Here is a 27,957-nt window from a genome sequence, read left to right as displayed (position 1 = left end):
TTAGGAAAATAAACCCAAGAATATCACAACTGTTCATTCCTAATTACAAACTTTCTATTCTTAAATAATGGGCAACCCCAAATAAAACAGAGAGTCACGCTGGTTTTACGTGCGCTGCTAGGGCTGATTGCCATGATTGTCACACAGTACTCACCACTCCTTATGGCAGAGCCTCTCCTAGGTGTGTGCTGGAAGTGATTATGGCGTATGCCAAATGTTGGACCTGTCCATCCCCCGTGGTCTATCCATCCCAGCGTCCCACACAGAAATGATCATTTTTATGTATCACAAGGGACAGTAAAGTGTGGCAAGCATGTCCCTGGCCTCCACGGAATCTTGTGGGCTCCCCAAAATCTACACGTAGGGCTTTGGGAAATAGTTCAGATAGTGGTGTAGAAAAGGGGGACCTTCTTTTCTCTCCTTTCCCTAATTAACTTCTCTGCTACATATTTTTCTACCATTTTACTAAGAGATCATCCAAACCAGAGCTATAAGGCAAATGTCCACAAGGATCATCCAAACCAGGGTGTGGTGGGATCAGGGAGGCTGTGGTGCACATGTCCCACCCAGAGCTCCTGCTGACTCCCAGTGCGTGCAGGGACGCAGGTGCTGTGTGGCCTTCCCAAGAAGGAAAGCTAGAAATCCAGGTGTGTGTGTGTGTGTGTGTTGTGTGTGTGTGTGTGTGTGTGTGTGTATGTAAAATATCCTTATTTTTAAATGTTGGTAGCAAATGCTTATCCCATGCCTTCCTTTTAATTAAAAAAAAAAAAAATGCTGCGCATGCCTGAAGTAGTGTGACTCTGTAAGTAGCTCAGAGCTGCCTGGAACTTCCAGGGGACTGAACCCCAAGGGCTCAGTCTTAATGTTTCTTCCGCCCACTCCAGAGTGGCTTCAAATCTTCTTGGACTAGTGGCTACTCTGTTTTAATTTTTACCTCCACAGTAAACACAAGATGAAAACCTATATACATACATACTAAGAACACATTTCTGCCACTTAGCTATAAAGTACTGGTTGCTTTCCTTTGTGAGTTCTCAAAAGAGAAAACATTATTTAAAAGAGATAAATGGTGCATGCACTGTTAACTTTTAAAACATTTATAATTAGGATAACACCACATACACACAAAAAAGTTAAAACTGCTTTTTACCTGTCAACACTATTTTAGGGGGGAAAAAACCAGTACTTAGTGAGACACACTGGAAAGAATCTCCTTTGGAAATGTGGAAATGTTCATGGACTTAGGAACAAAGTTAACCAGAAGGTACCTGGGTAGAGGCTCCACTAGAGGCTCTCCTAGAACACTCAACAGTGGCCTACAACAGATAGAAAGCCATAGAGACATTTGAAACTTCTGACCTGACAGCACCACCAGGTCAGTCCTGGAGTCTAAGTCACTCTATGTTTTCATGGTGTTTTTACCTCTTCAGTCTACTAACGTGGCAAACAGCAAGGCTCTTTCCTTATCTTTGTCCAGAAGGCCAGATTAATGCAGTTGCCACAGATCCTTTCTCCTTCCCTGATAACAGAGTCACACCAACCATAGCAGTGCTGCTGCTGATGGTGGAAGACTGTCTTTCTCCGGGCTGGTCAAGAAGCACCGTGCTGAATTCAAAGATCACAGAGAATACTGTGGAGCTTTTAAAATTGTTTATAAATTCCTCTTTTAGTTTGGAGGTAGAAGTCACATTTTTTTCATGACAAATTGTAAACTTCTCTTGCAAGGACATTTCCTGCACTGTGCTTTAAGTCTGAAGATCTGTGCAAATGCCAATAGCCACCTACCATCTCTACTGTTCTGAGTCTTGCCCTTGAACTGAGAAAGGGCAAGCAGAGACAAAAAAAAAACTACAGTATTTCTTCTACTAAAACTTTCCATTTGGCAGCTGCATTTTCAACACTATGGAAATGAATCACCCTGCCTTTTCTAGTGATCTAATTTTAATTAAAAATGTTCTCTATCAAGAGACTGATGCCCGATATAAAGGAAAAGTTGTAAGTGAAGCAGAAACAAAGGGGTACTTCTCACAGGCTTTTGGAGGTAAGTTCTTAAAAATATTAAATAGTAATTACATTTTAATTTTCAATTGCTTGTTACAGTGATTTGTTGTTGCTAAGCAGATTATAGGGCAATATACTTTGTTCATTTTGTCAAAAGTACTTTAGGATTATAGAAAACATTTGAAAATATGAAAAGTGGTATTCATTGGGAGACCTATGCTTTAAGGTGCTGGATGGAGGAAACACAATTGTCCTTGTTTCTTTCAGTAAAAAAAAAAAAAAAAAAAAAAAGAAAGCCAGGTCTAACATGCATATAAAGTAAAATAATGTTACTTTTTGGGCTAAAACCACAATCACACACTGGTCTAAGGAGGGAATAAAGTTAGGTCTGAGAAAAGAAAATCTAGACTGTATACTCCTTCTAATTAATGGATCAGTGTTGCTGCTAAAAATGATCAGGAAAAGAAAAAAAAACAACCATGTAAATACCCCCCCAGTCTCTCTGGTAGATCAGATTTTCACTAGTACTGGCCTAATCATTCAAATTTACAGCTGATAATATTCTAATCATAAATCTTAAATAATTAATTTTATCATTAATTAATAGAGCTGTTTTAGGAATAAATATTCATAGCACTGGGATTAATATAGTAACATATTTCATTAAGAATCTTCACCCTTACTAGAAAGGTAGAGTTCTGACACTAAAAGTTCTAACATAATTTAATGACTTCTGCTTATAATTCTCTAAGAAAATACAACAGAACCTCAGGACTATTTCTTTAAAAGTACACAACAGTTTTATCAAAATGGTATAGTGCTTGGTAGAGTACTTGGTAAATGACAGATGTTTAATAAATATCACTAAGATGTAGGTCTGAGTTAATCACACTTTGTTTAAAAACAATGTAAAAGACGATACTGAAATAGTTTTTGCAAAAGGAAATCATTAAATGCCAGAATTTACTTTATAGAGCTTAATGGGACCACAAACCTTTACTTTAATATTTTCAATTAACCAAGTTACAATGTAGACTGCCTAGCTGTAACAAAGAGAAAAACCAGTTTTGCTTGCTTTTACTTTTTTGATTCATGTACCAAATTTTGGATTAAAAAAACCTGCTCAGAACCCTTTACAGAGGCAACCCTCTCAGGTCCCCACCCTCTTCGGGAGCTTTGTCGTAACACTTTACATGGTGCTTAATCAACTTTGCTTTGCTGCCCACCCAAAAAAAAACCAAAACCAAAACCAAAAAAAAACCCTTTACAGAATATTCTTGGGGCATTTTACAATTAAGTCATAAGGAAGTGCCTACAGAAGTAGAAATCAAAGGGAAAGCACCTTCTAGGAGAAACATACTTAGTAAGGTACGTTGCTTGTAGCAGGTGCTTGCCAAATGCTTGCCCAAAGAATGAATAGTGGATAATAGAAGCATGATCTCCTCACTGCACAAGTGGACTGTGGAGATAAGTGTCCTGTGATAAAGTCAGAAAGAGATCCTACATCTGCTTTTTCAGAGGCCAGTCTCTATATGGAGAATAACTGTCCTGATACCATTTTCTGAATAGGACATTCCTCTTAGCATTTTCTTTAGATGTGATGGGAAAGATTTTAAACTACTGACCCAACATTTTATTGTTTGTGAGTGTATTCAGATATATTTATTCCTGAATAAGTTTTGTTATATGTTTTTTTTCCTCAGAAACTGTATATACAATCTAAGTTTTAAATGTACAGGCAAAAAGTTCTTCATAGTGATTTGTTTTTAAAAAATGTGTATTCCCTATATTTAGTTGCAATACATAAAAAATACATACATTATTCCTAATATTGCCCATTATGCTCCTCCCCTTTTGTTGTTGTTGGATCAATCAGGTCATATGGGAGTTTTTGTTGTTGATTGTGTTCTGTTGTTCTACTGCAATTTCTATGTTCTGCAGTTAATTGCTACTCATCTGTATTTTCCTTCAACTTAACCCAGATTTCTCTTTTTTCTTAACTTCTTGGGCTGGGAGGCCTACATATGGTAATTTTTATAAAATTCTAATATGTATTTGAAAAAAATGCAAATTCTCAAATTGCTGGAAGAGGGCTCTTTATATGCTCATTAGACCAAATTTAACTATACTGTTTAAATATCTCATAATCATCCGCTTTATCTGTCACTCACTGAGGTGGCTTGTTAAAATCTCCCATGATGATCGGAATTTTTAACTTTTGATATGTATTTCTGACATATACTAGGTATGTACTAGTTTGGAATAATTCTATCTTTAGGTAATTCATTCCTCTTATCATTATGTGGCAACTTTCACCCCGATGTTTTTCACCTGAAATCTATCACATATGACTAACATAGCTACAGCAGCCTTGTTCGGTTAACAGTTGCCTGACACACTGCATTCTATCCCTTTACTTTCAATCTTTCCAGGTTTTTGAGTTTTAAGTCTTTTGAAAACATTATTCACAAATTTGTATCTTCATCCAGTCCCAGAATCTCTTTTAACTGGCAACTTACACTTAACATTTTGTTCTAGTTACTGACTTCTTTATTCCTCCCATTTTATGTTGGGCTTTCTATTTCCCGTGGTGTTCACTCACCTTTTTCCCACCCTGGTTTGTACTGGTTTAGAAGACTCCTATGTTTGTTTTGCAGTAGTTATCCTGAATCATTTGAACACACACAGATTGACTTAAATCTATGGTTAATCAATTTATCTCTTCTCACCCCAGTTGTGGGATGCTTTAGGTCTGAAGAGCTTTTACCTGATGCTGTTGGTGTCCAGTATCTTTGCTTCACCTTTTCAACTAGTCATTTCACTGTCTTATATAGTCCATGCTTATTTTGATTTACTTCCTTTACTTTGTTCATTAGTTTGTAAACTTCATTTCTTTCTTCTGTGCTCAATTTTCTTCTTTTTTTCCTTTAAGGAGCCTCCATGCCCAGTGTGGAGCCCAATGCGGAGCTTGAACTCAGAACCCTGAGATCAAGACCCAACCTGAGATCAAGTCGGCTGCTTAACCGACTGAGCCACCGAGGCACCCCACAATTTTTTTTTTAAAGATTTTATTTATTCATTTGAGACACAGAGATAGAGAGTATGAGCAGGGGGAGAGGCAGAGGGAGAGGGAGAAGCAGGCTCCCCACAGAGCCAGGAACCCGATGTGGGGCTTGATCCCAGGACCCTGGGATCATGACCTGAGCTGAAGGCAGACGCTTAACCATCTGAGCCACCCAGGCGCCCCACCCCACAATTTTCTTATTTCTGAGCCAAATTAAATACAATTAAGAATTCAGTTGCTTTAGGAGCATTTCAAAAGCTCAACAGCCACATGTGCCTAGTGGCTACTGCACTGGACAGCACTGCTTTAGAAGCGCCTATAGCAAGGGGCTGCTAAAGGCACAAGTTCTGTTTTTGTTGAAAAATGTCTTTATTTTGTTCTCCTGAATTACTGAAGTATGGGTTGTTTTTTCCTCAGTACTCTTATTCCCTTGTCTTCCAAACTCAGTAGCTGCAACTAAATATGCTGGCAGTCTAACTGGTGCTCTTTGGAAATAATCAATCTCAAGTAGCCTTTGGTTGCTTCTGTGTTATTTCTTTCTACTTATTATGCCTGGTGTCTTATTCTACTGCCTATATCTGAGATTTATGACTTTTGAATATTCTAGAAAATTCTTAGTTATAATCTCTTCAAATAGTCTCTCTCAAATCTATTTTATCTTTCTGAAATTCTTCTCTGTTATGTGTTAGACTTTCCAATTCTATTCTCCTGGCCATATTTTCCATTTCCTTTCCTTTCCTGGATGAATTCTGGGTAATTCCCTCAGATGGTCTCTTCCAGTTCCCCCAATTCTTTCTGTTGTTACAAATTAACTGCTGAGTCCAGTAGAGAGTTTATTTCAATAATAATTAAAATTTTAATTTCCAGAAATTCAACTTTGTTATTTTTCAAATCTGTCACTTTTTTAATAATCTACATCTGACATTTACATCCATTAAAGTCTCTATCTGATCATTTCAATTAACTAAAATTTTGGGGAAGGGCTGGCTAATCCTGCTGTTTGTTGTATTTTACCTTTCACTGAGTGTGAATTATTTCCTTGTATATTTAGTAATTTTGGACCATGAGGCTTGTCGATTAGCCAGAAGGATTTTGCATTTGCTTTTGCCAGGTGTCCTAGAGTACTCACCTGCTGAGGAGCAATCTTTATGTTAATATTTTGGCCTGGGTAAGAAATTATACCAAGTGAATGGTATAACCTGAACTCCAAATCTGTATGAAAAAGCTCATGGTTACAATTATTCAGGGGAGACACTTTCCCTGTTACCCAGAGCCCACACTGAGATAGATAAACTTGCCTTGTCCTTCTCCTCGGTTGGTGGGCTGATATTTTTCTAATTAATTAATATGGAGCTCATTAGGGGACCTGGCTGTATTTATGTATGGGTGTCTCAGCTCAACCTCTCCAGCCGTGAGAGCTCAAGGCCCTGTCTCCTGATTCCACGTAATTGTCATGGGACCCTTATATGAAGGAGAGCTCCATACCTAAGAACCCTTGACAGCTGGCAGCCAGCCTGGTTTATAAGCTTCTCACTTCCACTTTCAGCCTTCACTCTGAACTTGGCCCACTGAAACGTCCCCTATTCTCTTTCTGGCTAAGCTATGCGTTTGGTATTTTATACAGCATTTCTAAATGTTCGTAGGAGAAAGATTTCCTGTCATGACATTGTTGGATAGGAGTTGAAGGATTATTTTCTTTGACATGCCTATGCCATAGAAGTCCTAGAAGTTCAGAGTCTCCCAAGAATGATTTTATAAGGCAGTGAGTAGAATGGATTTTCTTTGCAAACGGAAACAGAAGATCAGCAGATTGATAGTAATGCCTATGTTTAAACAGCAAAAAAACTGTTTCTTCAACTAATCAAAGATAAAATTAAAACTATCATCAATGTTTTTTAGGGAGAGGTGTCCACAAATTAAACATTACATTAATACAAAGTTTTAGCTGGGAGGGTGCTATGTATTCCAGTATATGCTCAAAATAAACACCATGACCCACTCACTGATCAGAACTGTTGCTGTTGAGAGTTTTACAAAAATCTGCACACTGTAAGATTTCTCATTTTTAACCTGTATATATTTTCAACTTATCATACCTCAGGCTGCCCAGTAATGGCCCCTATAACATCTGAAAATAATATCTATAAAGATAAACAGTCTCCAGCTTGTCATGGTGCTAGTCAGAAGAGACAGGAAGAAGGACACTATGAACCTGGGTTGTAAGAGAACCTGGATAATATTAAAATCCTCATAACTCTCTCACTACAAAGATCATTTGGCTTGGGTCCAAGATGGAGACACAGGCTGTAATATTTTATATTTGTAAGTGCCTGACAAAATACCTTCATGTATATGGTGCCCTTTTAAGATAAGTAGGTCAGATCAGTGGTTTATGTGATTTATCCAAGGTTACAGCCCGAAAATGGCAAAGCCTAGAATAGAATTCTGAAAATTAAATTGCACGCCAAAAGAGTGTTACCATGGCAAAGCCCCCCTCAGGGATATCTTCTGCAGCTTTCGTATCTAGAAATCATTTATAAATTTTAAAAAAAGAACGACTAAATGAGAGGCCTAAAAATTGAATCCAAAGCTCCCCTACCCTAGTGCTTGTTCAATTCAGGTATGGCACAACAAAAGGGAGTGTGTGAGAAGGGGTTCATGCTTTAGACTTCTGCTGTCCAATATGGTAGCCACTAGCCACATATGGCTACTTAAAATGCAAACTGACTAAATTAAATAAACTAAAAAAGAAAATTTCTTGGTTGCACTAACCACACTGAGTGCTCAACAGTCACATGTAGCTGCTCTTTGGGACGGGACTGATACAGAGCATTTCCATTATCGCGGAGTAGTACGGGTCAGCCTCAGTCTACAATGTGGATTGATGAAGTAAGTAATTTTATTGTGGCAGCCGAGTAGAAAGAACACGGGCTTCGAAGATTTGAATTCTGCCTATGTCACTTACAACCTTTGTGATTCCTCAGCAAGTTTCTTAACTGCTCTGAGATTCTTGTTTCCTCAATATAAGTCAGAAATAAGTTGTTAGGAACTACACTTTTGCTTAATTAACTACAGAATCTGCAGTCTTCCCAACCCTCACTGCAGCCCTGTAAGGGTCTCCTGGCTGCCCAAAGGCCCTTGATCAGTATAGAAATATACTGCTTCCAAAAAATAGAATCACCAAACCTAAGCCCTTGGGTAGTGTAAGCATTTTCTCTGTAAGATTTTACCTTTCCCTTTGGGGGGAAAGGTGTATAAATAAGTACTATATTTATAGTGTATAAATAAAAATTAAAAAATGAAATCAAATGAAACAATTAGAACTAGAAAAAATTATAGTTCAATTTTCCATTAACTCTAAAAAGTGATTTGAGTGAAAGAAGCTGGATCTGAAGGTGCAGTGAGCAAAATGGGTCAGGTGTCTTAGTGGTATTTCCCACAAGAAAACAACAGAAGGGCAGCTACAGAATCAGGTATAATTACCTGTACACACACTCAGACACTAATTAACTTTTTGTTTAAAGAACAAATCCCTTAACAACTCACTAGCTTGCAGACCTGACAAGACTATTTTCCACATTTAAGACTAGGTAGACAAAACACATACTCGAGAGAGGCCTTCACACTCCCAAAATCACTTTATGCTGCCTTGTCACTTCTCCCCGATACAGCTGTTCCTTTAAATACCTTCCCCAAGCTTCTCTTGTAAACTGTTTCTAATACACCCACAGTAAAAGCAAGCTGATGTGCTCTTGAATTTCTAATTAGCAATATCAGAAACTGTATGGCCTCTTAGAAGATGATTCAGTGTCTTAATTAACCAGGAAACTGGACAACCTTGGTTCTAAGGAAACCTTTGTTTTAACTTCTTACTGAAAATCTTCCTAAAATAAAATGTATTAGTGTGCCGTTCTGCTCAAGAATATTCCGATTAACATAATAAACTCTCCTGATAATTTCAGGTCTTATCATGACAACAAATTAATCTATGACACTATAGTGGGGTTAAAGTTACAGAAAATTGACACTTTTATGCTGACCCCAGGTTACACTCGAGATATTTGCTAGAGTCTCACAAAATGAAACCTAATATTAGCTTGTTTTCTTATAATTTGCTTTCATTTCTTCCACACATGGACTATAGAAATGTTTCCAGATAACTGAGGCTCTGATTAGTTAAATTTTGGTTAGTTGTGATTTAATTATATTTGTGTTATGTTGCCACTTTCAACTCCACAGGAACCTTTGATTGTGAAAGAAATACTATGATTCACATCAGGTTTATGCTAAATAGTAACTGAATCCATGGGTCTCTGATAATTTTCCTGACTACTTTAATAATCAAACTTTTCTTAGAAGCAATAGCTAGTAAAGAGCAGAATTAAATCAATTTCCCTTAAAAAAAAAAACAACCTGGAACTGTGTTCCTCTGCAGAATTTCCCTTCAACAGAATTTCAGCACAAAGAAAACTGCCATCTGAGACGAACCATTAGAGACGATGGACTCTGAAAAACAAACTGAGGGTTCTAGAGGGGAGGGGGGTGAGGGGATGGGTTAGCCTGGTGACGGGTATTAAAGAGGGCACATTCTGCGTGGAGCACTGGGTGTTATGCACAAACAGTGAATCATGGAACACTACATCAAAAACTAATGATGTAATGTATGGTGATTAACATAACAATAAAAATTATAAAAATAAAATAAAAAGATGGGAAAAAAAAGAAAACTGCCATCTGAAGTAATTCTACTGTGAACATTAGTTTAAATAAATCCATCTGAACTTACAGGTATTGAAAAGCATTTCTAATATGCCCCCAGAAATTAAAATCTCAGAAAGGAATTATCTGGACGAATAGTTCACTAAAAAAAAAAAAAAAAAAAAAAAAAAAAAAAATAATCAAGAGACTATTTCACTTAGATACTTAAAAGTGAGCTGTGGAGAAGAATTTGGGGCTTTTGGCTCTGAAACAGACCTCGCCATTCCTCATTCAGGGAATTAAAAGAGGCATAATTTCCAAAGCTTTTTATATTTACACCAAAGACATTCCTCTGGTACCAGTTACCTTCTAGTCACGTGAAATCCAAACAGTAACTTTTTCTTTTTTTCTTTTTCTTTTTTGTAGTAACTTCCTTTTTAAGCGAGAAGTAACATTTCTCCAGCAAACTCCTTGGATGATAGTTACAATTGCTCTACGACTATAACTAGTTCTGATCTACCCACAGTCAGCGCCAAACAGTCTCTCTTCTGTCCTCAAACACTCATACCTTCAACACCCTACTGAAACACAGGAATTGAGGATACTTTTTAGTATCTTAACTTCTTTTTTTTTTTTTCCCATTAATATCTTAACCTTTTCAAAGCGCCACTCTAGCTTTGTGGACTGCATACAACCATTCTCAAGAGTCTGTACATGCCTGAAAGGACCCTGGAACTAGGGAGCAGAGAAAAGGGTTATGATTCTGGCTCTCCAACTGGGGAGCTGCCACTCACCTCTGAGTCTCAGCTCCCTTAACTGCTTACCTGCCCCACATAGGTTACTGTATCATTAACATTAAGGTAAAGTAGCTCTTAGCCCAGAACTTGTACCCAGAAGACACTCAATAAACAGACTGAAAAATACCACTACCAGGGCAAAGATAGTACTTTCTTTGTGGATAGAAATACCGGTCCCCATCCTGTACCTCTCAAACTAAGTTCTGTTGCTCAGGGGCATGGGCAGCCAATAATTCAGTGTCCAACCAAAACAAAGGGTGAAGCTTATTTTCGTAAAACAAACAACAGGAATGTGATGTAATGCTATTATATAGAAGGGTATATTTAACTAAAACAATATAAAAAGCTACTGCATATAAGAGTGTTTCAATTTTAGAAGCCCAATTTAAAAGGTTCGATCTTACTAAGAGACTCATTTATAACCTAAGAGTACAGATTATATATATATTTTTAAAGATTTTATTTATTTGTCAGAGAGAGCACACAAGCAGGGGGAGTGGCAGGCAGAGGGGGAAGCAGGCTCCCCGTTGAGCAAGGAGACTGATGTGGGACTCATCCCAGGACCCTGGGATCATGCCCTGAGCTGAAGGCAGACGTTTAACTGACTGAGCCACCCAGGCGTTCCTATATTTTTTACTGTAACTTGAAACTCCAAAAATAATGTGATGATAGAAACTGAAGTCACTCAATTTAAATTGTAAATATATGAACCGTAATAAAACAGATATACTCACAGCTTGCATTTCTATATAGAAGAAATGGTTCGTGGAGCTGAAATTCCAAATCTTTATTCACTGGTTCAACCAGATTGTGCATATTCAGTCGATTCACAATGGTAAAACCATGGTAAGGTGAGGCTGACCTTAGATTTGACAGAAGAAAAACACGTGTAGTCACTGTTTAATTTGCAGACATGTTATCGCCTTCATTTCCATTTCAAAGAATAACTACATTACCGCATTATACAACATTGTTGGCACTTAAAATGGTAGACAAAAAATTCAAGTCAGATCATACCCCTCCTCTTCTCAGAAGTTTCTAAGGACTTAGTTCCCCACAGTTAAGGCCAATGCCCTTACTAAGGCCAACAAGGCCTTGGCTGATGATAGGTGCCCTCCTTGCCTTTACCTCCTGTGCCTCTTCCCTTGCTTCTGCTCCAGCCACACTGAGCTCATTACTCTCCCTACAGGTATGCTTCCACCTAAAGACCTCTGCCTGGACCACTTGCCCAGAATCTAGTTACCTTACCCTTCACAGGCTTTTCCTCAAACGTCACTTTCTCAATGACACTTAGTGGAGAACTACCCTTTCTCAGGCTCCCAGCCTGCTCTCAAGTTCAATACTTCCAACTCTCTTCTCTTTTTTTCCATACCATTTACTTATTTTTCGTATTCGTCTTTCTCCACTAGAATGTAAACTCCATGCAAACTGGGAGTTTTGGCTCATTTTTTTCAGATATATCCCAAGACAGACACCTAGTAGATGTTTAATAAACATTTGCTCAACAAAAATATCACTTATTTTAAACACGGTAGAGACTTGGTCTTAATAATGCCTGTCCACCATTATAGTCATGATTTTTTTTCTTACACCAAATAAGTCTTTCTATAGTTCTCCTGAGTTAGAGAAAATGCCTTGAATCCTATGATAACAAACATCCTTGGTTCTCATATCAGGGTGATTCAGTACATGATTCTCGGTTCTCATATCAGGGTGATTTAGTACATGATCTTCACATGTATATAATACTTCTAGTTTCTCAATCATTTCTCTGTGTACACAGGGGAGATTTTAGAATCCCACTCTATAGATTAGGAAATAAACTCAGAATGATTAAGGCCTTTACCCAAAATCACACAAATAATGTGACCAGAATTCAGCTTTAGGTTTTCAGACTCCAAATCCAGGCTTCTTCTACACTAAGGTCTCTGCAAAACAATATTCTGACATTGTGGCACACCTTTATCCAAGGTACATAAAATGTTCTCACATTTCCCAAAGAGTTTCTTTGGTTTCCTTTTATTAGGATCAATACTATGTAAGCTTCCATGAATTTAATTAAGCCAAATCATTTATTATACTAAATTTTGTATTTTCTACAACCAGTGGATATGTACTATACTGTAACAATGAGGCCAGGAAAATATTTTCCAAATATCATAGATACCAAGATTCTGACAACAACTGATGAGTTTCTACAGCTTGTTATAGAGATAATAAAGAACAGTGAAGCAGGTGGAGGGTAAAGGCGCCCCCTCCCCCCTTTTTAGAGGAGAAAGATGAAGGATAGGGAACAAAGTGGCAAAGAATGATGAGCTGCTAGAGTTACTATGTAATATCAAAGCACTTACATATAAAAGAAGAAAAAGATCAGTGTTTTTAGGCAAGAACTCAAAGTTGCACGCCAAAATTTAGAGGAATATTTGACAAATTTTTGTTAATTACCATCAATGGAGAAAGGCAATCCTTAAAAGATAACTCATAATACAAAAAAAGTGGGGAGAACCAGATGTCAGTAATAATTCCTGCTGAATCTCTACACTTAGAAGTCATGGGAAGGAGCCTGCCATAGTCAGAGCAAGACCTAAGGGAGATCCTAAGACCAAGGAACTCCATGACTATCCTTTCCTGTCAGTTGCAAGTTAGGAGACAAAAGTTGCCTAACAAAACAAAAGCTGCAATTCGCAAACCAATCACGTTTTAGATAATTAACTCACAGAAAAGTTGAAAATAAAAAATGTGCAATTGAATAATCCAGGCTTTCTAAAGGACTCTCAAATTAAGACGACACATTACTAAAGACACTGTATACAATCCAGAACTTTTTTTGTGGGGAGGGGTTCAGAAAAGGGACAGAACCAGAGTCCTAAGAAGATGACTCATTTAGTAACTACAGAATAGAGGGACTGACCTTTCAACTACATTATTTTATATAGTTTATGTATCATATTTTTCTCTCTTTATATATGTTTAATACAGGGGGAGGGAAGAAGGCATCTGTTTTAGACTCATTCATTCCTAGAAAATGTTTTCTATTTTGAGACAGTTTTGCTAGGTTCCTAAGTAAGTTCTAGCTCTGTTTATTCTGAATCACAGGAAGGCTCAAAGAAGGGACATAACTTGGTTTGGATCTCACAGCTAGAAATGGATGAAGAAGGTCAGGGAGAAAGGTTCCAACGACAACAGGGCTGAACCGCTTTATATAACACTGTTCACCATTAGATTAAAAATACATATGTATCATTTTTTTTAAAGCTTACCTTCGATATACAAATAAGGTCCCTTCTATATCAGTCTTCTCCTATAATAGACAATGAGTTGATTAGTTTTTCCTCCCTATAATCCAACCCCAAATGGTCCTAATGGAGAAATAATACTTCATGTTTAAGATAAAATTACTTATTTTAAAATTAGTCCCTTTAGAACAGGTCAAGTAAGTCTCTTACTCAACAAACTACTGTTACCAGTTTCTTTTGTGTCCTTTCTGTGCTCTCGTTGCACACTAATGTATATACAATGTTCAGTCCAGCAACATGTCTGTTATCTGCAGCATTTTTCTTTTTAAAATTTTAGGGTGAAAATCTTAGAATTAGCTCCTCCCCAGTTTCTAAAGACTATTTATTTGAGAGAGAGAGTGTGTGTGCACGCACCTGAGGGAGGGGCAGAAGGGGAGGGAGGGGGAGAGACTCTCAAGCAGATTCTCACAACCCTGAAATCATAACCAGAGCCTAAACCAAGAGTTCGACGCTTAACCAACTGAGCCACCCAGGCGCCCCACTTTCCCTTTATAAAGCTAAAATGTCTTATCCAGATTTTTAAATTTTAAAGCCAAGCTTCTGTGTACAGCAATTCCTTCACTTTTAAAGTTTATCAGTTAGTAGGGGGAAAAAAAGAAAGAAAACGTTATCTTCTAGGATAGTCTGTTTCATCATTGGGGATTTTGGTGTATTTTTATGAATAGTGAATTTTGTGGTTTGTTAAGAAATACTGTCAAACACAATTAGTTTTTTATTCTTAGAAATTTGTTGAAGAATCTTGAAAACTGAAGCTATACTCTGCCTTAAGGTAATTATTGTAGGACATATAAATAATTAAAAATTTTAAGCATAAAATGAAATGTCTTGATTAAAAGTACAACTCATATTCTTTTGTTTGCTGTGACAAGTGGACTTAGGTTTTAAACACATACAATGTTTTAAAAAACCCCAAATAACCACAGCAGCTCACAGCTTGGATAGAACCTACTTTTTTTTTTTTAAAGATTTTATTTATTTGACAGAGACAGACACAGCGAGAGAGGGAACACAAGCAGAGGGAATGGGAGAGGGAGAAGCAGGCTTCCCGCTGAGCAGGGAGCCCGATGTGGGGCTCGATCCCAGGACCCTGGGATCATGACCTGAGCCGAAGGCAGTCGCTTAACGACTGAGCAACCCAGGTGCCCAGAACCTACATATTTTAATGCAATTAACAATCTGTTGTAAAACTTTAAATGCTAGTCATTCCAAATTGGGTTTGTCGGTATATAAACGTTTAAAAAATATTTATCACATTGAGAGTATTGCTCTACCCTAAATATCATCATAAAATTTTCCTTCCTAAAGATTCATAGGCTTTTCCTTGCCTTTCAAATGTTAATTAGTATAACAAACTGGTAATCAACAGTCACAGTGAAAGAAAACTTGCTCAAACACAACACTGTGCAAAGTTACAACTCACTGTAAAATAAAGATACAAAAGATTTTGGTTATGCTCTATATGCTCTATGTGCCATTATCCAAATGAACAAAAAATGGCAGCTTGTTTTTCAATTCAGATTGTTGTAACTATTCATAGTTATATGATCACAGATCATTATAACTATTTCATATTTAAAGCATGACTCTACAATTTAAATTCCACAATATTCAAAGTCTGTGAAAAACTAGAAATAAAAGTCTGTTAGTCCTAAATTCCTGCTCCCAAGTCTTCACCATTTGTCTGCAATCCACATCTCACAAATTTATATGCAGACCAAATAAAAATTATTCAGAACAATTCAAACTAAGGCAATGTCTAAAACAGCTACACTAAAAAAAAAAATCTAAAATTTTGTCCTTTGTGGCTTTCCATACCTCCTTCTCTTCCAGGAGTTGAAAGAAAGAAGATAAAGCAAGAGGATTCTGAGAGGTCTCTTCATCTGAATTGTTTATAAACGTCAAATGATTTTCACAAAATTACTGATTAAATATAATATACGTATCTGTCTTATACCATAAAGGACATATTACAATAATCTTTCAGGGTTTTGTTAGTATAAGGATTTCATTTTTTATTGAAATGTGAACGTTACTCATTTATGAACTTAATCCAACAGACATCTGCGGATTATTTGCCAAAAGTAAAGCCTAAAGATGAATGAGTAAATTATGGAGGGTCAATTACTAGAAAGCTGGAAATTATGTTACTCTTAAACAGGGGCCAACAAGTCAGAGAACAAACCCAATGTAACTTTTCGGACCCCCTCCCGTGCAAAAAAAGCCAAAAAGTACTTAGTCGGAAGGGCGCTTCAGAGGTGACATCACCAGCAGCACGGCTGGTACGAAACACAGTCACAGGGTCTCTTTTCCAAAGGTTTCAAGGGAACCCAATTAACATGGAAGCCCTTTCCCTAAGTGCCTTGAAATCTTTTCCAAAACTCTGGAAATACTGTGTAGTTAGATAAAAGCCGGACTTATCCCCACCACCTCTCTTCCAAGAATTGAAACTAATTGGATTTCAAGCTTTAAATCCAAATGACCTCTATGAAGGGGGCTCTTATTTACGTGCTTGTTGAGGGGAGAGAACGGGTGTTTACTTTATAGATTACGTACATGTAGTTTATCTAATAACCCAAACAGCTTCAAACACAATCTTCTAGGTATCTTTCTGACCCCACCGTTCTCATCCTCCAACACGTCTGCAAAGAAGGCAGATCGCCCAGGTCTCCGGACCCGACCCCAAGGGACTGATCCTTCTCCAATCCTCTCCTCTATCGGCTTTCCCCCCAGACGTTCTGAGCCTGCTTCTCTCGCTCTTCTCCCCAATTCTCGGTGCCCCTGACACCCTTCAGGGACCGGCCAGTCTCTTCTCCAGTCCCTGGCCTCCCCCGTGCCGCCCTGGCCTCCCGAATCGCCCCCAACCCAGGACAGTCCGCACGGCCCCTTTAAGAGGCGGCGGCCGGGCGGACGACCTCAGCGGCCTGGCCGCACTCACCCACTGGTTGGCCTTGGGGCAGAAGGTGTACAGAGCGACCTGGCCCGTGAGGTCTGCGATGCTGGTGATGTAGGGGTCGTGCTGCTTCAGGGCCGCTAAGCTCATCTCCTGCCCAGCTCTACTCAGCGACTCCATCTTGAATTCCCGAGCCGAGCCCCTCCGGCGGGGGCGGAGTCGCGGACAGGAAGGTGCCATCGAGGCAAAGTTCCCCCAGCTGCGTCAGCCCTTTCAACTTCCGCCTCTCCGCTGGGCCCCGCGGCGGGACGGTACAACAGCTATTGTGCTCCGCTGCGTCCACGCCCACGGGCTCCGGGTTCCGGGAGCGTCAGGTTCCTGAAGTTCAAGGGTCTGTGTTGGCGTCGGTGACCGAGTTGGCAGGCGGGGGCGCAGGCCCTTCCTGTACTCAGGGTAGAAGTGTCCTGACGGCGGGATGGAGGCTGTCCGCGAGCTTTCTCCGGGCTCGTGCTCGACGCGGGGCCGCCTCGGCTTGCGCAAGTGCAAGCCGGGCCGCAGAACGAAAAGCCGGCTGTAACAGTGTGGGGCTCCACCGTCATGGGGGAAAGCGCAGAGAGGCAGCACCCCGAAAGTCACCCCAGATCTCCGATCTCACTAGATCACCGCCGTCAGCAATTGGGTGGTTTTTTTCTGAAGGAACGTTTTGGAAAAAGCCAACTAGCCCTCCTGTAACTGCACAGGGGTGTCTTGTGCCATCCACAGTTGCTCCTTACTTGCCCTGTCTGAATCTTGCATAAGTCCTTCCATCCAGTCTTGGCAGGAGCCTGCGAAGGCGTGAGTTTGTGGTGCAGCGTTTAAATTAAAAAGATAGCTTGTTCTTTTAGCAAACACGTGTTAAGCATTTTAACACATTTTTAAAGAGCCAGGTACTAGCTAAAGAGTGAAACAGGGCATGGAGACTACAGGAAACTCTGTTCACCACCACTCGACTTAAAAGAATATTTTCTTATGTAGAAAAGATACCTCAATGGAATCGAATTTTTGAAAAGGAAAAAAAAACCCGACCTATTTGTATTGTTTATGATTTTTACATCCCAGGACCGTTTGTTAATGGAAAGAATATAATGTCTTAGATTCTTTGCAGTATCACCTAAGAAGCGTGTATAAATGCAGATAAGGAAATGTGCCATTCATTTGCTGTGCATTAAGCAAGTATTTATTGAACCTTTAGGGGTGAGTAGGAGTTCATCAGAGAAGAAAGGCAAGGGCGCTCTTTCATTTTACAATCTAATGGTGAGGTAGGGAAGGTGTGGTCATCCTCATTTGATGGATGATTTAATTGAAGCTGGGTGGAGACATCACTGGTTCAGAGTCCCATACTAGCCCGGGTGGTGGGGGAACCTGGTATTAGAATCCAGAGACTCCTTCCTTCCCCCAGAGTCCTTTCCTCTACACCATGGCTACCTTTCTTTATCCTTGAGAATGAGTCTTACTCCCCTCCACCTACTTTCAATCCAATATTTAAAAATCTATACCCTAATTTAAAAAATTATGTATTTTTTGAATACATAATACTAGCCCTTGGAATAAAATTCAAAGACACACCTGAAACTAAGAAAAGTAGGTTTTTCTTCTTTTAAAAATTATTATTTTATTAAGGTATAGTTGACATATAACATTGTTTTAGTTTCAGGTGTACAGTATAATGATTTGATATTTGTATATATTGCAAAATGATCAAACTATAGTCCAGCTAACCTCTTATCACCATACATAGTTACAAAAATTTTTTTTCTTGTGGTAAGAATTTTCAAGATCCACTCTCCCAGCTGCTTTCAAATACGCAATACTATTATTAGCTATAGTCATCAGGCTATATGATACATCCCCAGGACTTATTCATTAGTTTTTTTCTTACATAGATTTACTAAAATCTAAGACATTTCCTTTTTATTTATTACTTTTGATTGAACAGGGCTAGCCTCGTGAAAAACAAGCTATTTTAGGGAGTTTTCATATTCAGAATAGAAAATTGCTTCAAAATGCATGTTTGCGTGGCCCAAAACATGTTAATGTTGACTGTAATACTCTGTATGGCTCTCAAGATCTATTAAAGAGAATGTGAATATTTTGGAATTGAAACTCTTCCTCATTTACTTCAAAGCCTAATTTTTCCTTGTATTTGGCTTGGCTAGCTTTCTGCCTATAGCCACTTTCTATGAATTGCCCTTTCAATGATTCCACCCCAGCCCACTGGCCTCCTTGCTATTCCTGTACATGTGCCAAATGAGTCTTGCCTCAAGGCCTTTCCACTTGTAAGTCTCCCTTTCCGGAACATTCTTCTCTCTGATATCCCTGGGATATCCTTATGGCTCATTTCTTCATGTTGTTCATAGTGCTCATCTACAAGTGATAATTATTTTTACTTCTGTTTCGTCTGTATCATCCGCTCAACGAAACAGGACCCGTGTCTGTCTTCTTTATCACACGTAGACAAGTCCTAATACATGTTTGTTGGATTAATCGAAATGTCAGGGTATTCTCTTTATCACATAAACCTGAGAGAAGGGATAATTTTTTCAACTCCACATCTAAGAAAACATTTGTTTCTCCTAAGTGCTGAACGAATAATGATGCCTGATTTTCTTGTATTCCTATATTTTGATTCTTAGGCTCGAGGCTTCCTGAAGCAAACATACTGTGTTTGGTATAGCCCAGAACAGTCACTGGGGACCTTTTCAGTCTGGCACCTTTTCCCAAGTCCGTTTTCTCTCCATCTCTCCATCTCCCCTCTTTTCTTCTCCTTCCTCTCCCTTTCTCTAGAGAGTATTCTAGAAGTATCTGCTTACCGTTTGCCTTTTAAAGCAGAGAAACCAAGCGAACTAACTTTCCCAAGGTCACATGATGATTCATTTGCAGAGTTGGATTATCATCTTCTAGTTTTGGCTTCCAGGTAGATCACATATCTTGCTACCATTCTGTCTGGCACACTCTTAAATTACACTGCCTACACATGAGTGAAACTTGTTCTCCTTATGCTGCTGTTTCACCACCGATATTTATTTTACACGATTGATAGGCAAAAGGTTGTGGATTTACTATACAATCCATTACCTGGTGTATACCAGATGCTTAGGATGGTAGTTCTTTCCTTCAGTTTCTCCAGAAAGGTTGGAGACCTCTGTATTTTACTTTATTTTATTTTTAAATTTTTTATTATTATGTTAATCACCATATATTACATCATTAGTTTTTGACGTAGTGTTCCATGACTCATTGTTTGTGCATAACACCCAGTGCTCCATGCAGAATGTGCCCTCTTTAATACCCATCACCAGGCTAACCCATCCCCCCACCCTCCTCCCCTCTAGAACCCTCAGTTTGTTTTTCAGAGACCATCCTCTCTCACGGTTCATCTCCCCCTCTGACTTACTCCCCTTCATTCTTCCCCTCCTGCTATCTTCTTCTTTTTCTTTTTTCTTAACATATGTTGCATTATTTGTTTCAGAAGTACTGATCTGTGATTCAACAGTCTTGCACAATTCACAGCGCTCACCATAGCACATACCCTCCCCAATGTCTATCACTCAGCCACCCCATCCCTCCCATCCCCCCCCACTCCAGCAACACTCAGTTTGTTTCCTGAGATTAAGAATTCCTCATATCAGTGAGGTCATATGATACATATCTTTCTCTGATTGACTTACTTCATTCAGCATAACACCCTCCAGTTCCATCCACGTTGTTGCAAATGGTAAGATCTCATTCCTTTTGATGGCTGCATAATATTCCATTGTATATATATACCACCTCTTCTTTATCCATTCATCTGTTGATGGACATCTTGGCTCTTTCCATAGTTTGGCTATTGTGGACATTGCTGCTATAAACATTGGGGTGCACGTACCCCTTCGGATCCCTACATTTGTATCTTTGGGGTAAATACCCAGTAGTACAATTGCTGGATCGGATGGTAGCTCTATTTTCAACTGTTTGAGGAACCTCCATACTGTTTTCCAGAGGGGTTGCACCAGCTTGCATTCCCACCAACAGTGTAGGAGGGTTCCCCTTTCTCCGCTTCCCCGCCAACATCTGTCATTTCCTGAATTGTTAATTTTACCCATTCTGACTGGTGTGAGGTGGTATCTCATGGAGGTTTTGATTTGGATTTCCCTGATGCTGAGCAATGTTGAGCACTTTTTCATGTGTCTGTTGGCCATCTGGATGTCTTCTTTGGAAAAATGTCTGTTCATGTCTTCTGCCCATTTTCTGATTGGATTATTTGTTCTTTGGGTGTTGAGTTTGATAAGTTCCTTATAGATTTTGGATACTAGCCCTTTATCTGATATGTCATTTGCAAATATTTTCTCCCATTCTGTCGGTTGTCTTTTGGTTTTGTGGACTGTTTCTTTTGCTGTGCAAAAGCTTTTTATCTTGATGAAATCCCAATAGTTCATTTTTGCCCTTGCTTCCCTTGCCTTTGGCGATGTTTCTAGGAAGAAGTTGCCGCGGCTGAGGTCGAAGAGGCTGCTACCTGTGTTCTCCTTTAGGATTTTGATGGACTCCTGTCTCACGTTTATGTCTTTCAACCATTTGGAGTCTATTTTTGTGTGTGGTGTAAGGAAATGGTCCAGTTTCATTCTTCTGCATGTGGCTGTCCAATTTTCCCAACACCATTTGTTGAAGAGACTGTCTTTTTTCCATTGGACAGTCTTTCCTGCTTTGTCAAAGATGAGTTGACCATAAGTTGAGGGTCCATTTCTGGGCTCTCAATTGTGTTCCATTGATCTATGTGTCTGTTTTGGTGCCAGTACCATACTGTCTTGATGATGACAGCTTTGTAATAGAGCTGGAAGTCCGGAATTGTGATGCCGCCAGCTTTGCTTTTCTTTTTCAATATTCCTCTGGCTATTCGGGGTCTCTTCTGGTTCCATACCAATTTTAGGATTATTTGTTCCATTTCTTTGAAAAAAGTGGATGGTATTTTGATGGGGATTGCAATGAATGTGTAGATTGCTCTAGGTAGCATTGACATCTTCATAATGTTTGTTCTTCCAATCCATGAGCATGGAACGTTTTTCCATTTCTTTGTGTCTTCTTCAATTATTTCATGGGTATTTGATAGTTTTCTGAGTACAGATCTTTGGCTCTTTGGTTAAATTTATTCCTAGGTATCTTATGGTTTTGGGTGCAATTGTAAATGGGATCGACTCCTTGATTTGTCTCTCTTCTGTCTTGTTGTTGGTGTATAGGAATGCCACTGATTTCTGTGCATTGATTTTATAGCCTGCTACTTTACTGAATTCCTGTATGAGTTCTAGCAGTTTTGGGGTGGAGTCTTTTGGGTTTTCCACATACAGTATCATATCATCTGCAAAGAGTGAGAGTTTGACTTCCTCTTTGCCGATTTGGATGCCTTTGATTTCTTTTTGTTGTCTGATTGCTGTGGCTAGGATTTCTAATACTATGTTGAATAGCAGTGGTGAGAGTGGACATCCCTGCCGCGTTCCTGACCTTAGGGGAAAAGCTCTCAGCTTTTCCCCATTGAGAATGATATTCGCTGTAGGTTTTTCATAGATGGCTTTTAGCATATTGAGGTATGTACCCTCTATCCCTATACTCTGAAGAGTTTTGATCAAGAAAGGATGCTGTACTTTGTCAAATGCTTTTTCTGCATCTATTGAGAGGATCATATGATTCTTGTTCTTTCTTTTGTTAATGTATTGTATCACGTTGATTGATTTGCAGATGTTGAACCAACCTTGCAGCCCAGGGATAAATCCCACTTGGTCGTGGTGAATAATCCTTTTAATGTACTGTTGGATCCTATTGGCTAGTATTTTGGTGAGAATTTTTGCATCCATGTTCATCAAGGATATTGGTCTGTAATTCTCCTTTTTGGTGGGGTCTTTGTCCGGTTTTGGGATCAAGGTAATGCTGGCCTCATAAGATGAGTTTGGAAGTTTTCCTTCCATTTCTATTTTTTGGAACAGTTTCAGGAGAATAGGTATTAATTCTTCTTTGAATGTCTGATAGAATTCCCCTGGGAAGCCATCTGGCCCTGGGCTTTTGTTTGTTGGGAGATTTTTGATGACTGCTTCAATTTCCTTAGTGGTTATAGGTCTGTTCAGGTTTTCTATTTCTTCCTGGTTCAATTTTGGTAGTTGATACATCTCTAGGAATGCACCCATTTCTTCCAGGTTATCTAATTTGCTGGCATAGAGTTGCTCATAATATGTTCTTATAATTGTTTGTATTTGTTTGGTGTTGGTTGTGATCTCTCCTCTTTCATTCATGATTTTGTTGATTTGGGTCATTTCTCTTTTCTTTTGGATAAGTCTGGCCAGGGGTTTATCAATCTTGTAAATTCTTTCAAAGAACCAGCTCCTAGAGTTGTTGATCTGTTCTACTGTTCTTTTGGTTTCTAGTTCATTGATTTCTGCTCTGATCTTTATTATTTCTCTTCTCCTGCTGGGTTTAGGCTTTATTTGCTGTTCTTTCTCCAGCTCCTTTAGGTGTAGGGTTAGGTTGTGTATTTGAGACCTTTCTTGTTTCTTGAGAAAAGCTTGTATTGCTATATACTCTCCTCTCAGCACTGCCTTTGCTGTATCCCAAAGATTTTGAACAGTTGTGTTTTCATTTTCATTGGTTTCCATGAATTTTTTAAATTCTTCTTTAATTTCCTGGTTGACCCATTCATTCTTTAGTAGGATGCTCTTTAGCCTCCATGTATTTGAGTTCTTTCCGACTTTCCTCTTGTGATTGAGTTCTAGTTTCAAAGCATTGTGGTCTGAAAGTATGGAGGGAATGATCCCAATCTTTTGGTACCGGTTGAGACCTGATTTGTGACCTAGGATGTGATCAATTCTGGAGAATGTTCCATGGGCACTAGAGAAGAATGTGTATTCCGTTGCTTTGGGATGGAATGTTCTGAATATGTCTGTGAAGTCCATTTGGTCCAGTGTGTCATTTAAAGTCTTTATTTCCTTGTTGATCTTTTGCTTAGATGATCTGTCCATTTCAGTCAGGGGGGTGTTAAAGTCCCCCACTGTTATTGTATTGTTGTCAATGTGTTTCTTCGCTTTTGTTATTAATTGCCTTATATAACTGGCTGCTCCCATGTTAGGGGAATAGATATTTGCAATTGTTAGATCTTCCTGTTGGATAGACACTTTAAGTAGGATATAGTGTCCTTCTCCAACTCTTATTACAGTCTTTGTTTTAAAATCTAATTTGTCTGATATAAGGATTGCCACCCCAGCTTTCTTTTGGTGTACATTAGCATGGTAAATGGTTTTCTACCCCCTCACTTTCAATCTGGGGGTGTCTTGTTCGGGTCTAAAATGAGTCTCTTGCAGACAGCATATTGATGGGTCTTGTTTTTTAATCCAGTCTGATAGCCTGTGTCTTTTGATTGGGGTATTTAGCCCATTTACATTCAGGGTAACTATTGAAAGGTATGAATTTCGTGCCATTGTATTGCCTGTGAGGTGACTGTTACTGTATATTGTCTGTGTTCCTTTCTGATCTATGCTGCTTTTAGGCTCTCTCTTTGCTTAGAGGACCCCTTTCAATATTTCTTGGAGGGCTGGTTTCGTGTTTGCAAATTCCTTTAGTTTTTGTTTGTCCTGGAAGCTTTTTATCTCTCCTTCTATTTTCAATGACAGCCTAGCTGGATATAGTATTCTTGGCTGGATATTTTTCTCGTTTAGTGCTCTGAAGATATCTTGCCTGTCCTTTCTGGCCTGCCAGGTCTCTGTGGATAGGTCTGTTGCCAATCTAATATTTCTACCATTGTAGGTTACATATCTCTTCTCCCGAGCTGCTTTCAGGATTTTCTCTTTGTCTCTGAGACTCGTAAGTTTTACTATTAGATGTCGGGGTGTTGACCTATTTTTATTGATTTTGAGAGGGGGTCTCTGTGCCTCCTGGATTTTGATGCCTGTTTCCTTCCTCACATTAGGGAAGTTCTCTGCTATATTTTGCTCCAATATACCTTCTGCCCCTCTCTCTCTTTCTTCTTCTTCTGGGATCCCAATTATTCTAATGTTGTTTTGTCTTATCGTATGACTTATCTCTTGAATTCTGCCCTTGTGATCCTGTAGTTGTTTCTCTCTCTTTTTCTCAGCCTCTTTATTTTCCATCATTTGGTCTTCTATATCGCTGATTCTCTCTTCTGTCTCATCTATCCTAGCAGTTAGTGCCCCCATTTTTGATTGCACCTCATTAATAGCCCTTTTGATTTCGACTTGGTTAGATTTTAGTTCTTTTGTTTCTCCAGAAAGGGTTTCTCTAATAACTTCCACGCTTTTTTCAAGCCCAGCTAGTATCTTTAAAGTCATGATTCTGAACTCTAGGTCCGACATCGTACTAATGTCCATATTGAGTAGGTCCCTGGCTGACGGTACTACCTCTTGTTCTTTTTGCTGAGGTGATTTTTTCGTCTTGTCATTTTGTCCAGAGGACAATAGATGAATGAGAGAACAAAATGCTAACAGGTTAACAACGTCCCCAGCAAATATACTGTATACAAATCAGAAAAGACCTGAAACCAGGGGAAAAGAAAGGGAAAGAAAGAAAAAAGAGAGAGAGAATAAAAAGAAAAAGATAAAAAAAAAACAGAACAATAAAAAAAAAACAGAATATGATCAAATATGATCAGGCTAATGCATAGATCAGTGCCACACACTAGATTTTGGGTGTATTTTGGTCTGTTAGAAGAAAGTGCCTCCTAAGATTTTAAAGGAAGAAAGACATATATGTACAAAATAAGGGTTGATACAATGAAGGGATGGAAGATGATTGTAAAGATGAAAATTATAAAAGATTTTATAAAAGGAATTGATAAGATAAGAAGTTGTTTGCAAAAAGAAAGAAGATTTAAAAAAAAAAGAAGAAAAAAAGGGAGAAAATGTGATCAGGCAGGAGACTAGAACAAAGCCATACACTAGTGATTTAGGGTATATTTTGATCTGTTAGAAGAAACCGTATCTCAAAATTTTAAAGAGAGAACAACTTATATATATATGCCAAAAATAAGGGTAACTACTATGAAGAGATAAAATATGACTGTAAAAATGAAAAATAAAAAATGTTTTTTTTAAAAAAGGGAGTGATAAGATGGTTGAAAAAGGGAAAAAGAAAAATTAAAAAAAAGTTAAAAAATTAACTTTGATGAACTAATGAATCATTGTGAAAAAAAGCCATGAATTCTATGTGCAGTATTCCCCTAGAGCTGGAGTTCTCCCGTTCTCCTTGATCGGTAAACTTGTTCTTGGGTTGCTGGCTGTTCGTCCTGATCTAGGGGAGGCGCCTGTTGCCGTGGTTCCCGCATGTCTTTGCCGGAGGCTGAATTGCCCCGCCCTTGTCAGTCCGGGCTAAGCAAGCTGCTCGGGTTTGCTCTCAGGAGCTTTTGTTCCCTGCAAGCTCTTGGTACAGCTTTGGAGGACCAGGGTGAAAATGGTGGCCTCCCAATCTCCACCCGGAGGAGAACTCGGGGCCCTGCTCCTCAGTGCGCCCCCAGAGAAAAGCAGCCAGTCACTCCCGTGTCCCTGGTCTCCGGCCGCACTCCGTGCTCACCCGGCCTGTGACCGAGCGTTTCTATGTCTGGCACCCGACCCCGACCCCGTGTGGAGTCTCCAAACCCAGCAGATCCCTGCGGTGCGCTTCCACGCCGCTCCTCCTGGGGAAGGAAAGGGAGTCTCCCCGGCTCTGCCGCTTGTTGGGTCCCTGCTGGAGGAGCAGTGGCCCGACTGGGCCGCGGATCACAGTTTATGGCCACCCCGAGCTGAGAGCCCGCGCCTCGGCTCCATCTCTGCAGCCGGCTTCCCTGCTCCGATACCTGGGAGCTCTGCTGCACTCAGGCACCCCCGGTCTTTCTGTGACCCCGAGGGTCCTGAGACCACACTGTCCCGGGAGGGTTCCACCCCCCGCTTAGCCACTGGAGCGACGTCCGTCCGCGGAGCCGGCTTCTAAAAGTTCCGATTTTGTGCTCCGCGGCTCTAGCACTTGCCAGAAGCGGCCGACGGAGGCCCCCTCCCCCGCCATCTATCCTCCCGAATATCGCCTCGGATTGACTTCTCCGCACGTCCTACCTTCCAGAAAGTGGTCACTTTTCTGTTCAGAGAGTTGTTGCTACTCTCTTCTTCGGTCTCCTGTTGAGTTTGTAGGTGTTCAGAATGGTTTGATCCCTATTCAGCTGAATTCCTGAGACCAGACGAAATCCAGGTCTCCTACTCCTCCGCCATCTTGCTCCGCCCCCCCACCTGTGTATTTTAAAATGTGACTTTATGAAAGTATTTTAAAAGGGTCTAGATGCTTTCTAGAACTGCATTTCTGACTTGTGAATTAGTTTAGTCCATGAATTGTGGAACAGAAACACTAATGCTTTCAACCTGGAAGAAAGAAAGCTGCTCCATATGGAGTAACATAACTAGAATAAAAGAACACGGGATCAGCACACTATTTAGTTTCATCTGTTTATTGCATCTAATGGAGTTCTTTGGTAGAAAGTTCTACATCATTTAGTTACTTAACCCAATGTAACGTTTCAAATTAATAGTAGCATAGCAGGGGTACATTCACAACAGATACACAGTGTTTGTCCGTGGAACACAAAGTGCTTCACAGGCATAAGGACTCACAAACTCTCCAGATTGGTCTGAGGATATAATTGTCACCTATTTGTAAATAATGGTGCCCAGAGGCACAAGATGAGTTGACTTGCTTGTGACAGAGATTGTTCACTGTTTGCCAGCAACCTTTTTATCCTTTTCTATTGCCTTCACCACACAGCCAGGCTTCATTTCCCAAACTCTTTTGGCTTAGGCATGGCTCTCTGACCCAGTTTTGGCCAATGGAATGTTGGCAGAAGTGATGTGTGCCTTCCCCAGGCCACGGCCTTAACGAGCATGTTCCCCCTTGACTTGCTTTCCCCCCTTCTGTTGTCTGGGGGCAGGCAACTGTGAGGCCGTGGAGAATGACAGAGACCCCCCCAAGTTGGAAAGAGTTGGGACCTTGAATCACCACAGAGAGAAATGTTGCTTGCTGTCCAGGGTATCCTTCTCAGACTATTACGTGAAGAGTGGACTCTGTTGGGTTTGAGAAATTGTGTACTTCGGGGTCTTTTTGTTACCTCAGCCTAGCCTATCCCAACTAATTACACTACTCTAGATTGTTTAGAAAGTCAGCAATAAAGTAGAATTAAAATTA

The 27,957-nt window shown here is 39.6% G+C and overlaps 1 protein-coding gene across 1 annotated transcript in view; it reads right to left on the bottom strand.

The window, feature by feature from the left end:
• DCP1A (decapping mRNA 1A) overlaps positions 1-16,947 on the bottom strand; it is a 55,236-nt gene extending 38,289 nt beyond the window's left edge. Inside the window, exons 1-3 of the mRNA XM_028124487.2 lie at positions 16,792-16,947; positions 13,821-13,861; positions 11,295-11,422 (exon numbers count right to left, since the gene is read on the bottom strand). Of these exons, the coding sequence (XP_027980288.1) occupies positions 11,295-11,422; positions 13,821-13,861; positions 16,792-16,926 (304 nt within the window). The 5' untranslated portion in view covers positions 16,927-16,947. The remainder of the gene's footprint in view (positions 1-11,294; positions 11,423-13,820; positions 13,862-16,791) is intronic.
• Positions 16,948-27,957: the final 11,010 nt, after the last annotated feature.

Source organism: Eumetopias jubatus, unplaced genomic scaffold (assembly GCF_037043125.1).
Source record: "Eumetopias jubatus isolate StellerSeaLion01/CBP00866 unplaced genomic scaffold, mEumJub1_p1.0 scaffold_1, whole genome shotgun sequence".
NCBI classification, from domain to species: domain Eukaryota; kingdom Metazoa; phylum Chordata; class Mammalia; order Carnivora; family Otariidae; genus Eumetopias; species Eumetopias jubatus.
This window is presented reverse-complemented; position numbering and strand designations above follow the sequence as displayed.